We start from the raw sequence: 18,712 nt of genomic DNA on the forward strand, positions 1-18,712 counted from the left end.
CAGACTCCGCCATGCCGGCACGCTGGATCACATTTTGCTGCAAAAGAAGACAAAAGAGAGGTCAGTGATCTTTAGCGGCATGGCACCAGCATGTCACCCGCTTCTCTTCATAATGCCTTCACTTTATATCCTGATATACGTTTCATTTTACCTGCACGCATTTGCCGTTTTTTCTTGCTCAGCAGTTGTCACTCAATAACCCATAATGACAAAGTTTTCAGAAATGTTAGCAAATTTCATTAACAAAAAAACAAACAAAAAAAAAAAACCTTCATGTCTAGAAATATTCCAGCCCCCTTGCACAGGTACTTTGCAGAAGCGCCCCCTTTGGTAGCAATTCTGGCTTTAAAGTCTTTTTGGAGTAAGTCTCTACAAGCTTGGCACACCTAGGATATACCAGACGTCCGGCAAATGGAGGACAAGTCCTCCGTCCGGCAGGCATTACCTAAAAGATGAAAATGCTTTCATCAATCAGCGTTGACCCTGCTATTGGCTGAAATCGCGCTCTATGTTTGATCGAAAACAAGACACGCCCACGTCGCCATTTTGTGTTGTCCATGCTTGTGATATGAATATGCAGTAATCTTCCATCCATTATCCAAGCCGCTATATCCTAACACTGGGTCACGGGGTCTGCTGGAGCCAATCCCAGCCAGTGGTGCGGCTCCAGCTCGGGTTTATTTAAATGGAGGGATGGATCTTTCCGTTTATCACTTTGTCTTTATGGGTTACTGGGTGTAGACTGATGATCCACCATTGCACCATTTAATCAGTCAGTCAGTATCCAACCTACTATATCCTAACACAGAGGTCTACTGGAGCCAGTCCCAGCCAGCACAGGGTGCAAGGCAGGAACAAATCCCTGGGCAGGGTGCCAGCCCACCGCAGGGCACACACACACCAAGCACACACACGGGACAATTTAGGATCGCTTAACCTGCATGTCTTTGGACTGTGGGAGGAAACCCACGCAGACACGGGGAGAACATGCAAACTCCACACAGGGAGGACCAGGGAAGTGAACCCAGGTCTCCTTACTGCAAGGCAGCAGAGCTACCCACTGCGCCACCATGCCCCCCTGCAGTAATCTCGTATCTAAAAATGTTGTCCAGCAGTAAACGCTAACAAGAGAAAATGCAAATTCTCGGACCACATGAAAACGAAGTATCTGTGCTTTGGTGAAGGATGCACCAAAAGCATTTGGTTTGTGATTCTTCCAAGGGTACTTTCTGTGACCTGTCAAGTTTTCATTGTAACACACAGTCCACACTGTGTTTTGTGAATAGAACGGGACGCGTTCTCCTTTGTCATCCTTTATGACCTTCGGGGTCCTCCTTTGGGTTCACAGGTATCTGTCTGTCTGTCCGCTTTTCACGAGAGAACTACTTAACGGATTTAGATCGGGCTTTTTTCTAGAATTTGCTTGAACATTCCGGTTGATCATCATGCTAAGTGTCATAGTTTGTTTGTGGTACCGATTTATTTGTGAGAATCCGAGAGAGAGAGAGAGGCTGCGGGCCGAGGGGATGGGAGGGGAGGATGGCAGGAATCATCGGGCAGAAGGGTCCTTTCATCGGATTGGCTGGTGAAATGGCCAATTGGGGGAGGCAGTTTGATGGCTGAGGTCTCCAGGACTCTGAACAAATCCGAATCCCATTATGGGATATCATCTGCTGTTGAATTCTGTTCTGTACTTGTAAATTTTCTATTGTACTATTACATTGAATTGAGGATGACTTGTGTTCTGTTCTGTGTATTGTTTTGTATTTATCCCCCTTTTTCTTTTATTTGACACCCACCCTATCTGGAAAGGGGTCTCTCTTTGAACTACCTTTCCCAAGGTTTCTTCCATTTATTCCCTACAAGTTTTTCAAGGCTTATGGGGATGTCAACAGGCAGGGCCTGTTAAAGCCCACTGCGGCCCTCCTTGTGTGATGTTGGGCTACACAAACATAAATTGTATTGTCCTCACCAGCACCTCTACCAGCTGCAAACGCAAGCTTCTCCTAGATGGTCTCCCACCTAAGTGCTGGCCAGGCCCACACACGCTCAGCTTCAGGTGGGTGACCTGTTTTGAGGTGCAGGTGGTGCGGCTCCAGCTCGGGATAAGTGGGTTTATTTAAATGGAGGGATGGATCTTTCTGTTTATCACTTTGTCTTTATGGGTTACTGGGTGTAGACTGATGATCCACCATTGCACGTTTAGTCAGTCAGTCAGTATCCAACCTGCAATATCCTAACACAGGGTCACAGGGATCTGCTGGAGCCAATCCCAGCCAGCACACGGCGCAAGGCAGGAAACAAACCCCAGAAAGGGTGCCAGCCCACCGCAGGGCACACACACACACCAAGGACAATTTAGGATCGCCAATGCACCCAACCTACATGTCTTTGGACTGTGAGAGGAAACCCACGCAGGCATGGGGAGAACATGCAAACTCCACGCAGGGAGGGAGGACCCGGGAAGTGAATCCAAGTATTGTACATTTATTCATTTCAAATTAGAGAGACTGACCAAGAAGACTCAAAGCTGGAATTTCTGCCCGAAGAAGCTCTAGAACAGGGGTGGGCAAAGTCAGTCCTGGAGGGCCGCAGTGGTTGCAGGTTTTTGTTCCAACCCAGTTGCTTGATTAATAAACAATCCTTGTCAATTATTTCATTTCATGGCTTGTTAGTGCTTTAACTCTGTCATGTCTGTCATGTCAGGTCATTCTCATATACTAGATTATTTTTCCTTTCTAAGGATACCATCCAAATGATTTGAAGTCTAAAACGGATGAGCAATTCTCAGTCCTTCACTTTCTTTCCAAGCATTTAATTAAACCCAATAGTGCACGATAAATACACGCAGGAGTAAATGGAAATACGCTAGATGGAGAAATGCTGGTTTCTTTTGTCATTTACATCTTATTGCTAAGAAGGAGCAATTATAAAACCGAGAATGCAGCTGTTTAAGACTAAAATAAGCAATAAGGGTTCAACATCTTAACCAGCGAAACAGCTAAAATGAAGCAGAAGTGTTACTTGAGCAATAAGTGTTTCTTATCAAGCAATTGGGTTGGAACAAACACCTGCAGCCACTGCGGCCCTCCAGGATGGACTTTGCCCACCCCGTTCTAGAAAGTACCCGGTTGAAGGACTGAATACTTAGGAACGGCAGGTTTTATTTTTTGATTTGTAATACACTCGCATACCTTTGTGAAAACATGTCATGAATTATTTCCATGACGGGGAGCCCGCACTCTGGTTTGGAGCGTTTCGATTTTTGATAGATCTTTCAGAACTTTATTAGTCTCCAGGGGGGTGTCTTTCAATAAATAGATAAATAAATAGACAGTGATAAGTAACACTGAACCGACAATACATTTCTTTTATGAACTTTTCATATCATGGATTGAATGGTGGGGGTAAGTGCACCACCCCTGGTTTACTTACAAATCTTGCAGCAGATATGGGGGACAACATTCTGAGAGTGTGACACACTGAGCGCAGGATTTGACCCCACGGTGTTTTTGAGGAAATGCAGTTCTGAACTGAAAGTAGATTTAAAGTAAAGAGGTTTCCCCAAACGATCGCCTGTTCGTAATTTGAAAGGCTGAAGTGTGCTGCGTGTGAGTAGCCGACTTCAACACTAGATGGCAGCATTTCAATGAGATGGCGTGCGTGCCTGCCGGCCGGCCCGCCGTCCCTCCGTCAAGCTCTCGGCTCCCCTGCTGATTTAGTGCACTATCTCGGAGGACAGCCTGGGTGGTCAGATAACTCAGAGGGCCATACTGTGTGTGTGTGTGGAGGTCTGGCTGTTAGAAAACGAAAACACTCCTACTTCTAGCCTGCACTATTATCCCTGTGATTTACAACACGGTCTCTCACGCAGAACAAACATTCATTTCTACATAAATTACAAGGGAGGACAATTTAAATGGGAGGCCAGATGAAAATGGGCTCCTCTCTGCTGGAATGTTTCACTTTACTCCGATGAGGGTGTTTCATTCATCATAGCGGTTGTGCTCTTTTATTCTGGGAAGGCATCTCCTCACGGCTCCTTCCTCTTCCTCCCATATAGAGATTCCTCGCTTCTTTTCGACCCGGCATGCCTGCCAGGGACTAAAACCTGGTTCTGCTGCTTTACGTACAGTATATAGTTTCGGGTTACTTCAAACGCCGCAATTACAAAAGAACTTATTCCGACTAGGGAGCTATCGCCCCCTAAAGGTACACTCACGCACCAGCCTCGGGTGGGTCCCTTACCTCCACTTGGCTAGCAAACGAGAGAACTAGTCAACAGATTTAGAGCGTTTTTTTTTTTTGTAAAATTTGCTTGAACATTCCGGTTGATTCTGCGACTTCTCCCATCGCACTAAGAATCATAGCTCGCTTGCGGCAGCAATTTATTTGCGCGAATCCAAGAGAGAGGCTGCGGGCGGAGACGGGGGAAGGGGGCGTGTCCCTCCTCACACACGCGCCAGCCTTGGGGCGCGAAACCTTAACCTCCACTTGGCTAGCGAACGAGAGAACTACAGTGGATCCTCGGGTCACGACTGTAATTCGTTCCAGAACTCTGGTCGCAACCCGATTTGCTCATGACCCAAAGGAATTTCACCCATACGATTGTATGTAAATACAATTAATCCGTTCCAGACCGTAACAACTGTATGTAAATATATATCTCTCTATTATAAAAAAAAAATCCTGGTGAGAAACACAAGGGCGTCGAGATGTGATCTTCACGTTAAGATCACGGAAAAGATTTAAAAGAAACCGCGAGATGGCACAGAGCGTCTTGCCGGGGACCTTAAACAAGAGACTTTGTGCCAACAGAAGGACCGTCTCGCGATGACGTGGAACATGAAATTCTTGCAAGACACGCCCTACTTACAATCATTATCAAATAAGACAACGGACAGCAAAACATCCAGTCGTCTAAAGGATTTGGGTACACACACATCCAGGGCTCTCAGCGCATATGAAACGTATAAGGACAATACTGTAGCGACCCGTGGTTGAGTCTTAAAGTTTTCAGAGCCGTACTCAACCGTACACTTCCCGCAAGCTGGTCGACCAGCGGAATGCCAGCACCATGCACGCAGCTGTACCTAGCTCAATAAGCCAGCGAGCACTCGTGTCCCATACACCACACGACTCCGAGTGTCTCGGCAATCATTGCTTAGATTAAATCTTAGCAATAACACAGTTATGTCCTGTTGTATCTCATTATTAAGCAGATAGTCAGAAAACAAAGCTCAATCTCATTGTAGTGATGGGTCGTTCTTGAACGATTCGTTCATTTTGAACGAATCTTTAATGTGACTCGGGAAGAACGAGTCGTCTCGTGGGAGTGATTCGTTCAGTCGCGCATGCGCATTTGCGCAACTTCCTATAGTTTCTGTATTGGAATTGATTCACCTGTTTCGAGTCTTCGGGTTTTTCGAGTCGTTCGTTCATCACGTGACAGCCCCATAAGCTTAACCAACTCAGTCTGAGCCGGAAACAGAATTGATTAGTTCATCTCTCGAGTCTTCGGGTTTGAGTCGTTCATTCATCACGTGACAGACCCATAAGCTTAACCTATGCAGTCTGAGCTGGAAAGAGAATTGAACGAAATGACTCGAAAAATGATTCGTTCATTTTGCTGAACGAGACTCAAAGATCCGAGTCAGTAAAATGATCCGAACTTCCCATCACTATCTCATTGCAAAACCATTGCCAAGGTCATTAACGAAGCCACCTTTCTCATTGATGGTAACTATTTACAATTTAATAACCCCGGACGGCAATAACCCAAACCCACCCTACCAGTTGAACACAAACACATACAACAATTACAACAGGAACAATAATTCGATTGCCTTGCTAATTTAGCACAACAGTAAACTTTACAATAAAATTCCCACAATGCATCATGCCGCCAGCGCCGGCTGCCGGGTCATTACAATACGTTATAAATGAAATGTCGACATCTAAGCGAGGAAGAAAGCAGCGCCGAGAAAAGAGACTCAGAAGCGTTGGAGAGAAAAAAGACCAAAAAAGAAAAAGAATAATCGAGGCACAAATTCAGAAAATAAGGAAAGTCATTATCAGCTCGGAACAAGTGGAATTGAAAAAAAAAAGCAGGTCCAATCCGGCTCAGAATTAAAAGACAAAGTAGAACTTCGTAAAGACGTTCACAAACGTTGGCGCGAAACACATGTGGGGAAAGCTAAAGGATACGAAAGTAGGAAAATTGGAAAATTTAAAAAAAGAAAGTAAAGATCGCAGTAGCGCAAACTGTCTCATTTAACTATGCACCTGTCTAACTTTGCTTTTGCACAATAATCACTACACTATTGCACCTTAACACTTAATTCTACTTTATTCACATCATTTTACTGTACTTATTTATTAAGTTCTATTATATTGTTAACTTTTAATCTATGACTTTTTGTTAATCTCACTAATATTCTTCTAACTTTGCACAGTTTTTGATAAGCGCATCAGGATGCATTTCACTGCGTGTTGTCCTGTATAACTATGCATGTGACCAGTGGCGTAGCTCAAGTTCGTGCCGCTCGGAGCGGGGCGGTGCTTCAATTTGCCGCCCTCCAAAATATCTGAATATGTTAAACTATTTAAATAGAAAATTAAAATGACGTATACAGAAAAATGAAGATACATTTTGCATAGATTTATTCATATATAAACAGCAATAATTTTTTATATACATTTATAAGCATCAACTAGACAAGAATATAGTATAGACGCACTGATAAGCCATTAGTTTAATTTAATTACGTTACGAAAACCAGAACCAAAGTAGGCTACAAGTGATCGGTGGGGATGTTTTCTGCGCGGAGCAAGAACGCATTCAGATTAATAATGAAACGAAATTATAAATTGTAAGTTAGTTGTTTATCTTCCTAGAAATTATTATTGGTGTAACGTTTAGGTTTATTTTTTTCATGGCCTCATAAATTTCAACTGCTGTGTCTGATGCAGAAGGACAGTCTGAACATTATTTTTCAAGCATTTGTGGTTAAAAAGCAGAGAATTTGTCTTTTTTCATACATGAGTGATATTTTTCCAAACCCTGCTGCTTACACACGAATTGTACTGAGCCTTTTGGCCAATAATGCCGCCACCGAAAATGTGCCGCCCGGGGCGGACCGCCCCCTCTGCCCACACCTAGCTACGCCACAGCATGTGACAAATAAAAAATCTTGAGAATTTCAAAAACGGAGTTCACCTCACATGCATTTATTGGTTACTTAGTAAAAGAAATGATTGACTGCTGATGACGAAGATCGTTTTGTCTGTGCAGAAATTCCAAACAGAGAAACCTGTCCTGAATTACGGTACAAAATCATTAAACACACTGACCTCAGTAAAAAGATTCAGCATATTGGGACTCGCAAGATTGCAGATATTGTTTTTACAGAAGTTCTGAAATAAAAGTGAAACTAATGAAATAGCAACAATTCAAAGAAAAAAAAAATCTTAAAAGTGTGTATGCGGAAAAACAAACACGAGGGTTGGCGAGCGAAGAGAGCAGGGGGCAAAGCCCCCTAGTTTTTTTTTTTAAAGATTTTGAAGCTCAAAAAATAGTTAATTATACCATAGAATGCACAGCATAATAGTAAACTAAATGTAAAATCATTGAATAACACTGAGAAAACCTTGAACTGAGAAAACTAATATTGCAAGAGTTCACGCTACAGCCTTACGAACCGCTTGCCGTAAACACTTTTTTTAAAAATGTGTTTTAAGCACAGGGGAAAAAAAATGAACATTTAAAAAAGTCTGTAACTTAATAAACAACCAAGAAAAGTAACAATGCAACAATTCAAGCCACGAACCGAAAAATGAACATTTGAAAAATCCGTAATACAAAAACTGTGAAGGACAGCCGGGTCCCATGCCCCTGCTGCTTATGTTCCGGGGGAGCCACCATGGGCAGTCCAGTACCTCCCCCGGGCCACTTGGTGGCAGCCTCCATGGCTGACGGTGATTCCCCCACCACCCGCAGGGCTCAATGGGAGATGGAGTCCTCCACAGCCTGGTTGGGGGCTCGGATGGCGGCTAGGGGGAGCAGCCTGGCTGGACGAATCTTCAGCCCCACCCGGAGGTGCAATTAGCACCAGGTGGTCAAGCACCTGGAACACTTCCGGGTGGGTTATAAAAAGGGCCAGCCACCACCATTCGGGGAGCCAGGGTTGGGAGGAGGAGGACTACGCTTGTGGAGGAGTGGTGGTAGAGGAAGAAGAGTGTGTTGTGCTTTGGGACTGTGTATTGCCTGTGGGTCACAGGGAAGATGTGTCCCACAGTTGAAGAGAAAAATAAAATCTTTGTGTTTTTATACGTGCCTCCGTGTCTTCCTGTGTCGGGTCAGGTGCCTATATAGCGCCTTTGTTACAAAACTAACCATAAACCACCAAGAAAACTAACCTTGTATGCCATGAAGGAAGTGGGGAGGCACTGGGTGGAGAGGAGGTTACAGTTTTTCCAACTTTTCCAGTACTTGAGGCCTCTGATTGGTTAACACTGTAACTCCTTTTGCAACATCAGCTGCTTTAATGGCCTCTTTCTGCTTTAGAATAGTCGAAATCGTAGATTTTGACTTCTTGTACTCGCCGGCAAGATCAATAACATGAATGCCACACTCATACGTTTCAATAATTTCTTTCTTTACTTTGCTTTCAATTTTCTTCAAACCTTTCTTCTCACCACTATTCACTTGCGTAGAAGCCACGGTTAATTGCAAAAGCACACGAAATACTGTAGAGCACAAAGCGCTCACAGCGAAAGCATGCACGTCTGACTGAGAACAATGCACAGGGAGAGGCTGAACACGTGCTTAAATACAGTAGTCGGCGCGTACGAACCGGAAGGGAAACAAAATAGAGCACAACGAGTTCACAGCGAAAGCACGCAAGCACATGTAGGCACGCACGTCTGACCGAGAACAATGCAACACGTGAGGAAATCATCGGCGCACACAAACTGAAAGGGGAAACTGGCTTGTTCGTATACCGAGTGTGTGGTCGTGAACAGACGCAAAAGTTTGGCGAACTTTTTGGTCGTAACCCGATTTGTACGTGTTCAGAGACATTCGTGACCCAAGGTTCCGCTGTACTTAGCGGATTTAGATTGGGTTTTTCCTTGATAATTTGCCCCGGTTGATTTTGCAACTTCTCTCATCGCGCTATGTATCAGAGTTGGCTTGCGGTACTGAATCCGAGTGAGTGGCCGCAGGGACAGGGGTGCATCCCTTCTCACTCACGCACCAGCCTTGGGGTGCGAAACCTTACCTCCACTTGGCTAGCGAACGAGAGAACTGCTGAGCAGATTTAGATCAGGTTTTTTTTTTTTCCAAGAATTTGCTTGAACATTCCGGATGATTTTGCGACTTCTCTCATCGCGCTAAAAATCATAGCTCGCTTGCAGCAGCGTGAATCCCTGGAGGGGGGCGGGACCCTTCTCAATCACGTGCCAACCTTAGGTCCACTTAGCTAGCGAACGAGAGAAATACTTAATGGATTTAGATTGGGTGTTTTTGAGAGTCTTCGCCCCCTCTCATTGTGCTATGTTCACTCGCGGTAACGATTTATTTGCTCGAATCCGAGTGACATTTTTCAGGCCGAGGGGCAGGGGTCACTCACGCGCCAGCCTCGGGGCGGGTACTTTACATCCGCTTCGCTAGCGAACGAGAGAACCACTTCACGGATTTAGGTGGGTTTTTTTTTCTAGAATTTTCTTGAACATTCCAGTTGATTTTGTGACGTCTCTCTCATCGCGTTAAGAAGCACAGTTTTCTTGCAAGAGCGATATATATTCGTGCAAATCCTAGACAGAGGGAAGGGGGAAGCGTGACGTCAGGGGTAGGGAGCCGGGTAGGACCCTCCTCTCTGTCCTGTTTCACTAATACGCGAGCGCAGCTGCAGGGCACGGCTAGTAAATTCATAAAGTGCAAAAAACAGAATGTCCTCCAGCGGTTGCGTAAGAGAGACGTCTGACACTTTTCTTTTTAAACTTTTCAGATCAAAAATTAGGTGGATTGGCGATTCTAAATTGGCCCTAGTGTGTGCTTGGTGTGTGTGTGTGTGTACTGCGGTGGGCTGGCACCCTGCCCAGGACTGGTTCCTGCCTTGTGCCCTGTGTTGGCTGGGATTGGCTCCAGAAGACCCCCGTGACCCTGTGTTCGGATTCAGCGGAATGGAAAATGGATGGATGGAGAACAAAAATTCCTCATGTCTTTTTAGTTTTCCAATTCAATACAAAGCACTTCTTAGCATTCCTTGGCTGGAAGCCTCCTGCTGGTAAAATCCCACGGCTCGGCCTCCTCTCTGTTCTTCACATTCCCCTTCAGACGCCCTACCTGCTTGACGTCAGTCCAGGGCGTCAATTCGCAATGAGCTTGTGTGTGTGTGTTTTAATTAAGACATGCAGCTTGGGAATGAAGCTTTTTGTTAAATGTTTAACTAATAATATCCATAGCAGTCCACCTCATGGCTGACATCTCCAGGTGACTCCCTGCATGAAGTAATCGGATTCTTGAGGAACTGATTCATTTCAGGCGGGTGGGAAACGCCATTTATTAGAGCATCGGCGGGGAGAGGAACGGCTCGCTGGGTTCTGCTCGATTTGCACACACGGGCCATGAGCCGTGCCTTCTTTATGGAGGGGCTCCGCACTGAAGTGTCTGCTCTGCCCGTGTTCAAGGGTGGGTTTTCACAGACTGTTCCAGTTTTTCATTCACCGTCCTCCAAAGCTGTCAGGGTCAGGGCCGGATTAAGGTGGGTGCTATTGATGCTGCAGCATCAGGCCCATTCCTAAAAAATAGGCGCAGATGAAAACAGGCGAGAATTTTCCGGAAGCTGAACAGTTTTTCCTTTGCTATATTGACCTCAAAATAATTCTTAGAATGAAATTTGGAGTCCCACTTTCGGACGCCTAGACACAGCGTTACTTATTATACAGTTACTATTATTCTTTGTGCTGTGACGTAACTATAACGTCGTCGTGTTTATCGTTAACTGAAGATTTCAAGTTAATGCTATCGATTTTACGCTAAACAGTTTACTTAGTAATTTAGCTGCGTTTTTTGCAATATCTTGGGGATTCTTGTCACTTTATTATTGTTCAGTAAGTGCCACGTAGTTAATGTTTCACCTTGAAAGTTAGTTGCACAGTAAAAATCGACGGCTATTTAAATGGTTATCAGTGCCCGATTAAGACAAAATTGGGCCTGATGCTGCAGCGTAATAAAGGCCTATTTTTTCTCGGCATTGGTGCATTCGACACTCGCCGTACACGCGCACTCAGACCGATCGAGGAGCCGTGACACAGACAGCCAGCCTTTATTGAACATGAATAATAATAACGACGTAGTATTTAAAGGGCCGGTTTATACTTCACGCTCAGAACGCGTACGTCCCCGCATCATGGCTGCCACGCGTTCCCAGCATTCATTTCACGCGTCCTCTGAGCAGGTCCTCAGAAATTAACGCGACGTGTGCGAGTTGCAGTACCAGCAAAAGTCGGCGCAGTGTGCTAAAAGCCGGAACGTGACGTCAGAGTCTCTGTTTACTATCTACACGTGACAGCAAGCCTCTATGGAGATCCTACGGGGATCGATGTGCGCGCTTCGCTGTTTGATGAATGGTTCGATGTGGTGAAGCAAAATGCCGACATACAGATACATTCGTGGTGCTTTTATATTCAAGCGTCGCATATTCCCGATCGTAATGACACGATACATTTTAAAAGTCTCACATACCATCTTTTGTGAAGTCTGGTTTTTTTTTTTTTGCAACTTTACAACAGCAACATAGTTTGAGCCACTGAGAAAAAAATTAAGGACACGGTGAAAACGTGTATTTTGTGATTAAAGTGGAAATTTCGGCTTTAATCTCGAAATGTCCACTTTAACCTCGTAGTTTACTGTATCATTAATGCAGACCATCGTAAACGTCATCCCAGTTTTTAATCGCTACGAGCTTCTTGGACCCGACAGCAGCGGCAAGCAGCAATAGATCAGCACACAGAACAAATTAAATGTATGATACTCCAACTCTCTGCACATTTAGAATCTTTTTTTAGAAAATACCCGCGCTTTGCAGCGGAGAAGTAGTGTGTTAAAGAAGTTATGAAAAAGAAATTTGAAAAATAACGTAACATGATTGTCAATGTAATTGTTTTGTGAGTGTTTTGAGTGTTGCTGTCATCAAGGATTTCATTTTCATTATTTCTTTCAATCAGGTTTGTATTTGGAGGACGTGTTGTGTTCAAGTTATATTCCGTGTTTGTCAACCATTGTAAAGATAACAGGTTTCATTCATCGAAGTGTTCACTACGCAAATCGGCACTCGTGAATCTAAGATGTTTAACAGGCATTTCCGGTATTAAGTTGTGGATTATGATTATGTGAATATTTACCGGCAGTGTGTCTATGATCTTAATTTAAACTTAAGCTTTACACCTTGCTTTCCTATTGATATGTCTACAAAGGCTTGTTCAGCGTCAGAGGGTTGTTCGTTTCCTACTGCATCAATAAACAGCTCGTCTTCCTCTTTATCTGAGACATCTCGGGTTTACCTTTCCCAGTCCTGCAAAGTCAGTTCACGTGAGCCGCTCGGAGTACATGCATCGAAGCTTCTCAGCTGTGCTTGTGCTATCTCGTGTGATCTTGCGATGTCCACGGCTTTATGTAATGTTAGCTCAGACCCGGCACTTAAAAGTTTCTCTCGCACGTTTGCTGAGTTTGTGCCAAACACTAGTCTATCCCTGACCATCTCATCTTTGTTTGCATAAGCACAGTCCTTCACCAGCAATTTTAACTCCGTTACAAAGTGATCAAAAGTCTTGTTTATACCCTACGTTCTCTCATTAAACTTGTATCTCGCGAATATCGTATTCGTCTTAGGCATGACAAACGCCAGCGGCAGCCTGTCTGTGTACCTAATTTAAAGTTAAGCTTTACACCCTGCTTTCCTATTCGTTTGCATAAGCACAGTCCTTCACCAGCAATTTTAACTCCGTTACAGCAATTTTAACTCCGTTACAAAGTGATCAAAAGTCTTATTTATATCCTACGTCTTCTCATTAAACTTATATCTCGCGAATATCGTATTCGTCGTAGGCATGACAAACGCCAGCGGCAGCCTGTCTATGAACTTAATTTAAACTTACGGTTTACACCGTGTGCTTTGTTTCCGCAGTAGCTGCACTCATGAATATGCTTGTATGTGTCACTCGCTTCATATTCTTTTGCTGCCTTCTCAATTGTGTAATGCGTTTTTTTGAACAGGTTTCATTCATCGAAGTGTTCACTACCCAAATCGGTACTCGTGAATCTTTAACAGGCATTCCTGGTATTAAGTTGTGGACTTGCCTGCGAATATTTAGCGGCAGTGTGTCTATGAACTTAATTTAAACTTAAGCTTTACACCTTGCTTTCCTATCGATATGTCTACAAAGGCTTGTTCAGCGTCAGAGGGTTGTTCGTTTCCTACTTCATCAATAAGCAGCTCGTCTTCCTCTTTATCTGAGACATCACACACTGCATGCACGGGTTTACCTTTCCCAGTCCTGCAAAGTCAGTTCACGTGAGCCGCTCGGAGTACATGCATCGAAGCTTCTCAGCTGTGCTTGTGCTATCTCGTGCGATCTTGCGATGTCCACGGCTTTATGTAATGTTAGCTCAGACCCGGCACTTAAAAGTTTCTCTCGCACGTTTGCGGAGTTTGTGCCAAACACTAGTCTATCATCTTCATTTGCATTAGCACAGTCCTTCACCCGCAAATATTTTGCGGCAGCCTGTCTATTGGATCGCTGCTGACGGACAGCCTTATATGGGCAGGCACTCAGTTTGGTGATGGGGACGCAACTCCGCCTCACACGGCGACCGAGCTGCAGGCTATGGCCAGTATATATGGACGTAAGTAGGATTCAGTTATGACCGTTACGCATAGAATTTTGAAATGAAACCTGCTTAACTTTTGTAAGTAAGGTGTAAGGAATGAGCCTGCCAAATTTCAGCCTTCTACCTACACGGGAAGTTGGAGAATTAGTGATGAGTGAGTGAGTGAGGACTGTGCCTTTTATTAGTATAGATATCACTTTCAAAATGAAATGCATTAAAGTGTGTATGTTACATTTTGCAAATAATTTCGTTTAAATAATGAATACAGTTAATAGTTACACACATCGGGATGACACGGTGGCGGAGCGATAGCACTGCTGTCTCGCAGGGAGTTATGTTGCTGGTATTTCCTGCTTGTATTCCACACTGTGCTCCGGTTTCCTTCCAAAGATATGCAGATTTGGGGATTCGGTGCCGCTAAAATGACGCTAGTGTATGTGTGTGCTTGTATTCAACTTGCGATGAGCTGCGGCCTCGTCCAGGGATTGTTTCTCACTCGTGCCCAATGCTTGCTGGAATGGACACGTCCCTGGATTGATGGATTCAATCAATAAACATCCTTTGTCAAAGATATTGCGGTAAGATGTCATCGGAATTTAATAGGTGTTCCAGGCAATTCACAACACAGAGAAGCCAAACATGTTCTCACCGTGATAATATCTCGCACTGCCACCTGGTGGATTCCTCCAGATTTACGTAAAATACACGCGCAAGTATAAACACTTCAACGCTTACGTAGCAGGAGCGTCCGCTGCAGCATGCGTTGCGTCGTGTGAAGTATAACTCCGGCCTAACAACTCGAGATTAACATCAAACTATGTAACATCAACATTTAATAGCATTTGTCTGAAAAGTGCACTTAATACACAAAACCTAACAATGAAATACACCAAATTTCGAAATTCTCTTACGAAACAGAGTAAGAAAAAATGAATTTGCAGAGACATCGGGTCAAAGTGACTCAGTTCAGGCTCTTGAGGGTAAATATTTGTCCACGATTTAAATTTCATAACAGACCAGAATCCTGTCGAGGATTTAAAAATTCTAAACATCCATGACAGGCCCGCGGGCCGGCTTTTAGTTTTACCTTTACAGATAACCATTTAAATAGCTGTCGATTTTTACTGTACAACTAACTTTCACGGTGAAACATTTACTACGTGGCACTTACCGAACAATAATAAAGTGGCAAGAATCCCTAAGATATTGCAAAAAACGCAGCTAAATTACTAAATAAATTGTTTAACGTAAAATCGATAGCAGTAACTTGAAATCTTCAGTTAACGATAAACACAACAACGTTATTGTTACGTCACAGCACAAAGAACAATAGGAACTGTATAATAAGTAACGCTGTGTCTAGGCGTCCGAAAGTGGGACTCCAAATTTCATTCTAAGAATTATTTTGAGGTTAATATAGCAAAGGAAAACCTGTTCAGCTTCCGGAAAATTCTCATCTGTTTTCATCTGCGCCTATTTCAGGAATGGGCCTAATGCTGCAGCATCAATAGCACCCACCTTACTCCGGCCCTGGTGGTTATCTGTAAAGGTAAAAAAAACTAAAAGCCTGCTCGTGGACCCGGCATGGATGTTTAGAATTTTTTAAATCCTCAACAGGATTCTGGTCTGTTATGAAATTTAAACCGTGGACAAATTATTACCCTCAAGAGCCCGAACTGAGTCACGTTGACCCGCTGTCTCTGCAAATTCATTTTTTCCTTACTCTGAGAATTGCGACATTTGGTGTATTTCATTGTTAGGTTTTCTGCATTAAGTTCACTTTTCAGACAATTGCTATTGAATGTTGATGTTGCGTAGTTTAATGTTAATCTCGAGTTGTTACGATACTACGTCGTTATTATTATTCATGTTCAATAAAGGCTGGCTGGTTGCGTCACAAGCAATAAAGGCTCCTTGGTCGGTCTGAGTGCGTGTGTACGGTGAGTGTTGAACGCACATGCGCCAATGGCGAGAAAAAACGGGCCTTTTTTGCGCTGCAGCATCAGGCCCAATTTCGTCTTAATCCAGCCCTGGTCAGAGTTGGCGTGTTTACATGCGATTCAATAACCCGATTATTCTGAGAAACTCGATTAATGAGAGGCAGCACACAACAAGAACAGGAGCTTTACTGAGTAGTCAGCATGGGCTCAGAGAAGAAGGCTGTGTTTTACTAACAGGCTGGAATTCTATGAGGAAGCAACTAAACTGAAGTGGAGCGTATGATGTTACTGATCTGGACTTTAACCTATAAGAGGGTGGGCATCAAACTAAAAACAATTGCAGTTCAGGGTGTGGTGCAGAATTGGCTCAGACACAGGAAGCAGAGGGTGATGGTGCAGAATTGGGTGATATTAAGAGTGGTGACCAGCAGGGGGCAGTGCTGGGGCCACCGCTGCTCGTTTTACATAATATGTACAAATGATTTGGATATGAAGATTATTAACAAGCTGACCAAGTTTGCAGAATATATGAAGATAGGAGGATTGGCAGATAATCAAGTAATCACAGAGGGACTTGGACAGCAGACAGGCTTGGACAGATTTGTGAATGATAAAAGTTAATGTCAGTAAATGTAAAGAATTACAGATAGGAAGTAAAAATGTGAGGTTTGAATACACAATGGGAGGTAGGAAAATCGAGAGTACACCTTATGAGAAGGATTCAGGAGTCATAGTGGACTCAACTACCAGACAGCGTTCAGAAGCCATTAAGAAGGCTAACAGAATGTCAGGTTATATAGCGCCTTGATGTGCGGAGTAGAAGCCACAGGAGGTTCTGCTGAGTCTTTATAACACACTGGTGAGGCCTCATCTGGAGTCCTGGGTGCAGTTTTGGTCTACAAAAGGACATAACAGCACAAGAGAAGGTCCAGAGAAGAGCAACTAGGCGGATTGTGGGGCTACAGGGAATGAGTTATGAAGAAAGAGCTGAGCCTTTACAGTTTAAGCAAAAGAAGATTAAGAGGAGACCTGACTGAAGTGTTTAAAGTTATGAAGAGAATTAGTCCAGTGGATCGAAACGGTGATTTTAAAATGAGTTCATCAAGAACACGGGGACACAGCTGGAAATTTGTTAAGGGTGAATTTCTCACAAACATTAGGAAGTTTTTCTTCACACAGAGAGCCACAGGCACTTGGAATGAGAGACCAAGTAGTGTGGTGGACAGCAGGACTTCATGGACTTTCAAAACTCGACTTGATGTTATTTTAAGAGAATTCAGTGGACACTCAGGACTGGCGAGCTTTGTTGGGCTCAATGGCTTCTTCTCGTGCCATGTAAACCATTATCCTGGTTAGAGAAATCGAGTTGTTCACCTCTGAGAAATCTGAGAGTTCATCTGACTATGTGGCCATGTAAACTCTTAACCGGGTTGTCCATCGCACCCTGCCAGCCTGTGCGCTTTAGTAGTCACGGGGAGAAGCATCCACAAAATAAATGTTTGTGCGATTGCATGATATAATAATAATATTAAGATAAATGTAATTTAATTTATTAGTTCTATTATTATTATTATAAAAATGTAATATTTCTATTATTATTCTTATATCTATTAATTAATAAAATAATTAAACAATTAAATATTTGTATTATTATTATTGTTATTATAACATTAATTAAAGGTAATATTTTTATTATTCTGCGGTAGGCTGGCGCCCTGCCCGGGGTTTGTGTCTGTCTCCAGTAGACCCCCGTGACCCTGTAGTTAAGATATAGCGGGTTGGATAATGGATGGATGGATTTTTATTATTATTATTATAAAAATGTAATATTTCTATTATTATTATTATTTCTATTAATATAATTATTAAACAATTAAATATTGATATTATTATTATTCATATAACATTCAAAATTATATTTCTATTATTATTATTATTAATATAACATTAATTAAAGGTAATATTATTATTATTAATATAACATTAATTAAAGGTAATATTTCTGTTATTATGATTATTATGATTATTATTTCTCTAGGCTGTAATAACATGTCTGAAGATTTCAGAAATCGCTCAGTTTGCGTTGTTGAGCTGAATGCAGAGGGCTACACTCAGAAACGCAATCTCGACAGCAGTAGTTTAACACACTAAAGGCAGCGTGGTGTGTAACGCAGTCTGATTACTTCATAATCAGTAATAATGAGTAACCTAACGCATACCTTACTGAAGTGAAAACAGCCACGTTATTCTCAGCGCAGCCGCATTGGGTGTAAGACGAGATTCACACGTGTTGGTGCGCCGCTCCTTTGCAAGGCTCAGTTGCACAGCCAAGAACAAAAGAGGGCGCCGCATGCAATCTGGTAACAGAAACCTTATAACAAAGCATCAATCTGACTAAACATATTTATAAAACAGTAAGTAACAGTCACAGGCGTCACGCTTATTTTCAAATTCACGGTGGCTGATGATGACGTTGAACTCTTTTATTTGCCGATGTCAGGGTGTTTTGCCAAAGGAGACCTCCAGCAGATTACTTATGTGTGCAAATGCAGATTGTTAAATTAACCGATTCAAACAATTTTTAAAACTTGTCTTTGGAATGCTGGGGAATTACAATGTTGTTGTTTTTCTTTATATTTTATGATGAAAATAGCTATTCTATTAATTGATTGAATGAATCTATACTAATAAAAGGCAAAGCCCTCACTCACTCACTCACTCACTCACTCATCACTAATTCTCCAACTTCCCGTGTAGGTAGAAGGCTGAAATTTGGCAGGCTCATTCCTTACAGCTTACTTACAAAAGTTAAGCAGGTTTCATTTTTAAATTCTACGTGTAACGGTTATAACGGTCGACAACATCTGCCATGTTGAAC

General features: G+C 43.0%; 1 protein-coding gene across 1 annotated transcript in view; it reads right to left on the reverse strand.

The window, feature by feature from the left end:
• LOC120527109 (hedgehog interacting protein) overlaps nt 1-18,712 on the reverse strand; it is a 215,047-nt gene that overhangs the window by 755 nt on the left and 195,580 nt on the right. The window contains exon 13 of the mRNA XM_039750200.1: nt 1-37. This exon is cut by the window's left edge and continues 755 nt beyond it. Coding sequence (XP_039606134.1) covers nt 1-37 — 37 coding nt within the window. The remainder of the gene's footprint in view (nt 38-18,712) is intronic.

This window comes from Polypterus senegalus, chromosome 4, assembly GCF_016835505.1.
Source record: "Polypterus senegalus isolate Bchr_013 chromosome 4, ASM1683550v1, whole genome shotgun sequence".
In the NCBI taxonomy this organism is placed as follows: domain Eukaryota; kingdom Metazoa; phylum Chordata; class Cladistia; order Polypteriformes; family Polypteridae; genus Polypterus; species Polypterus senegalus.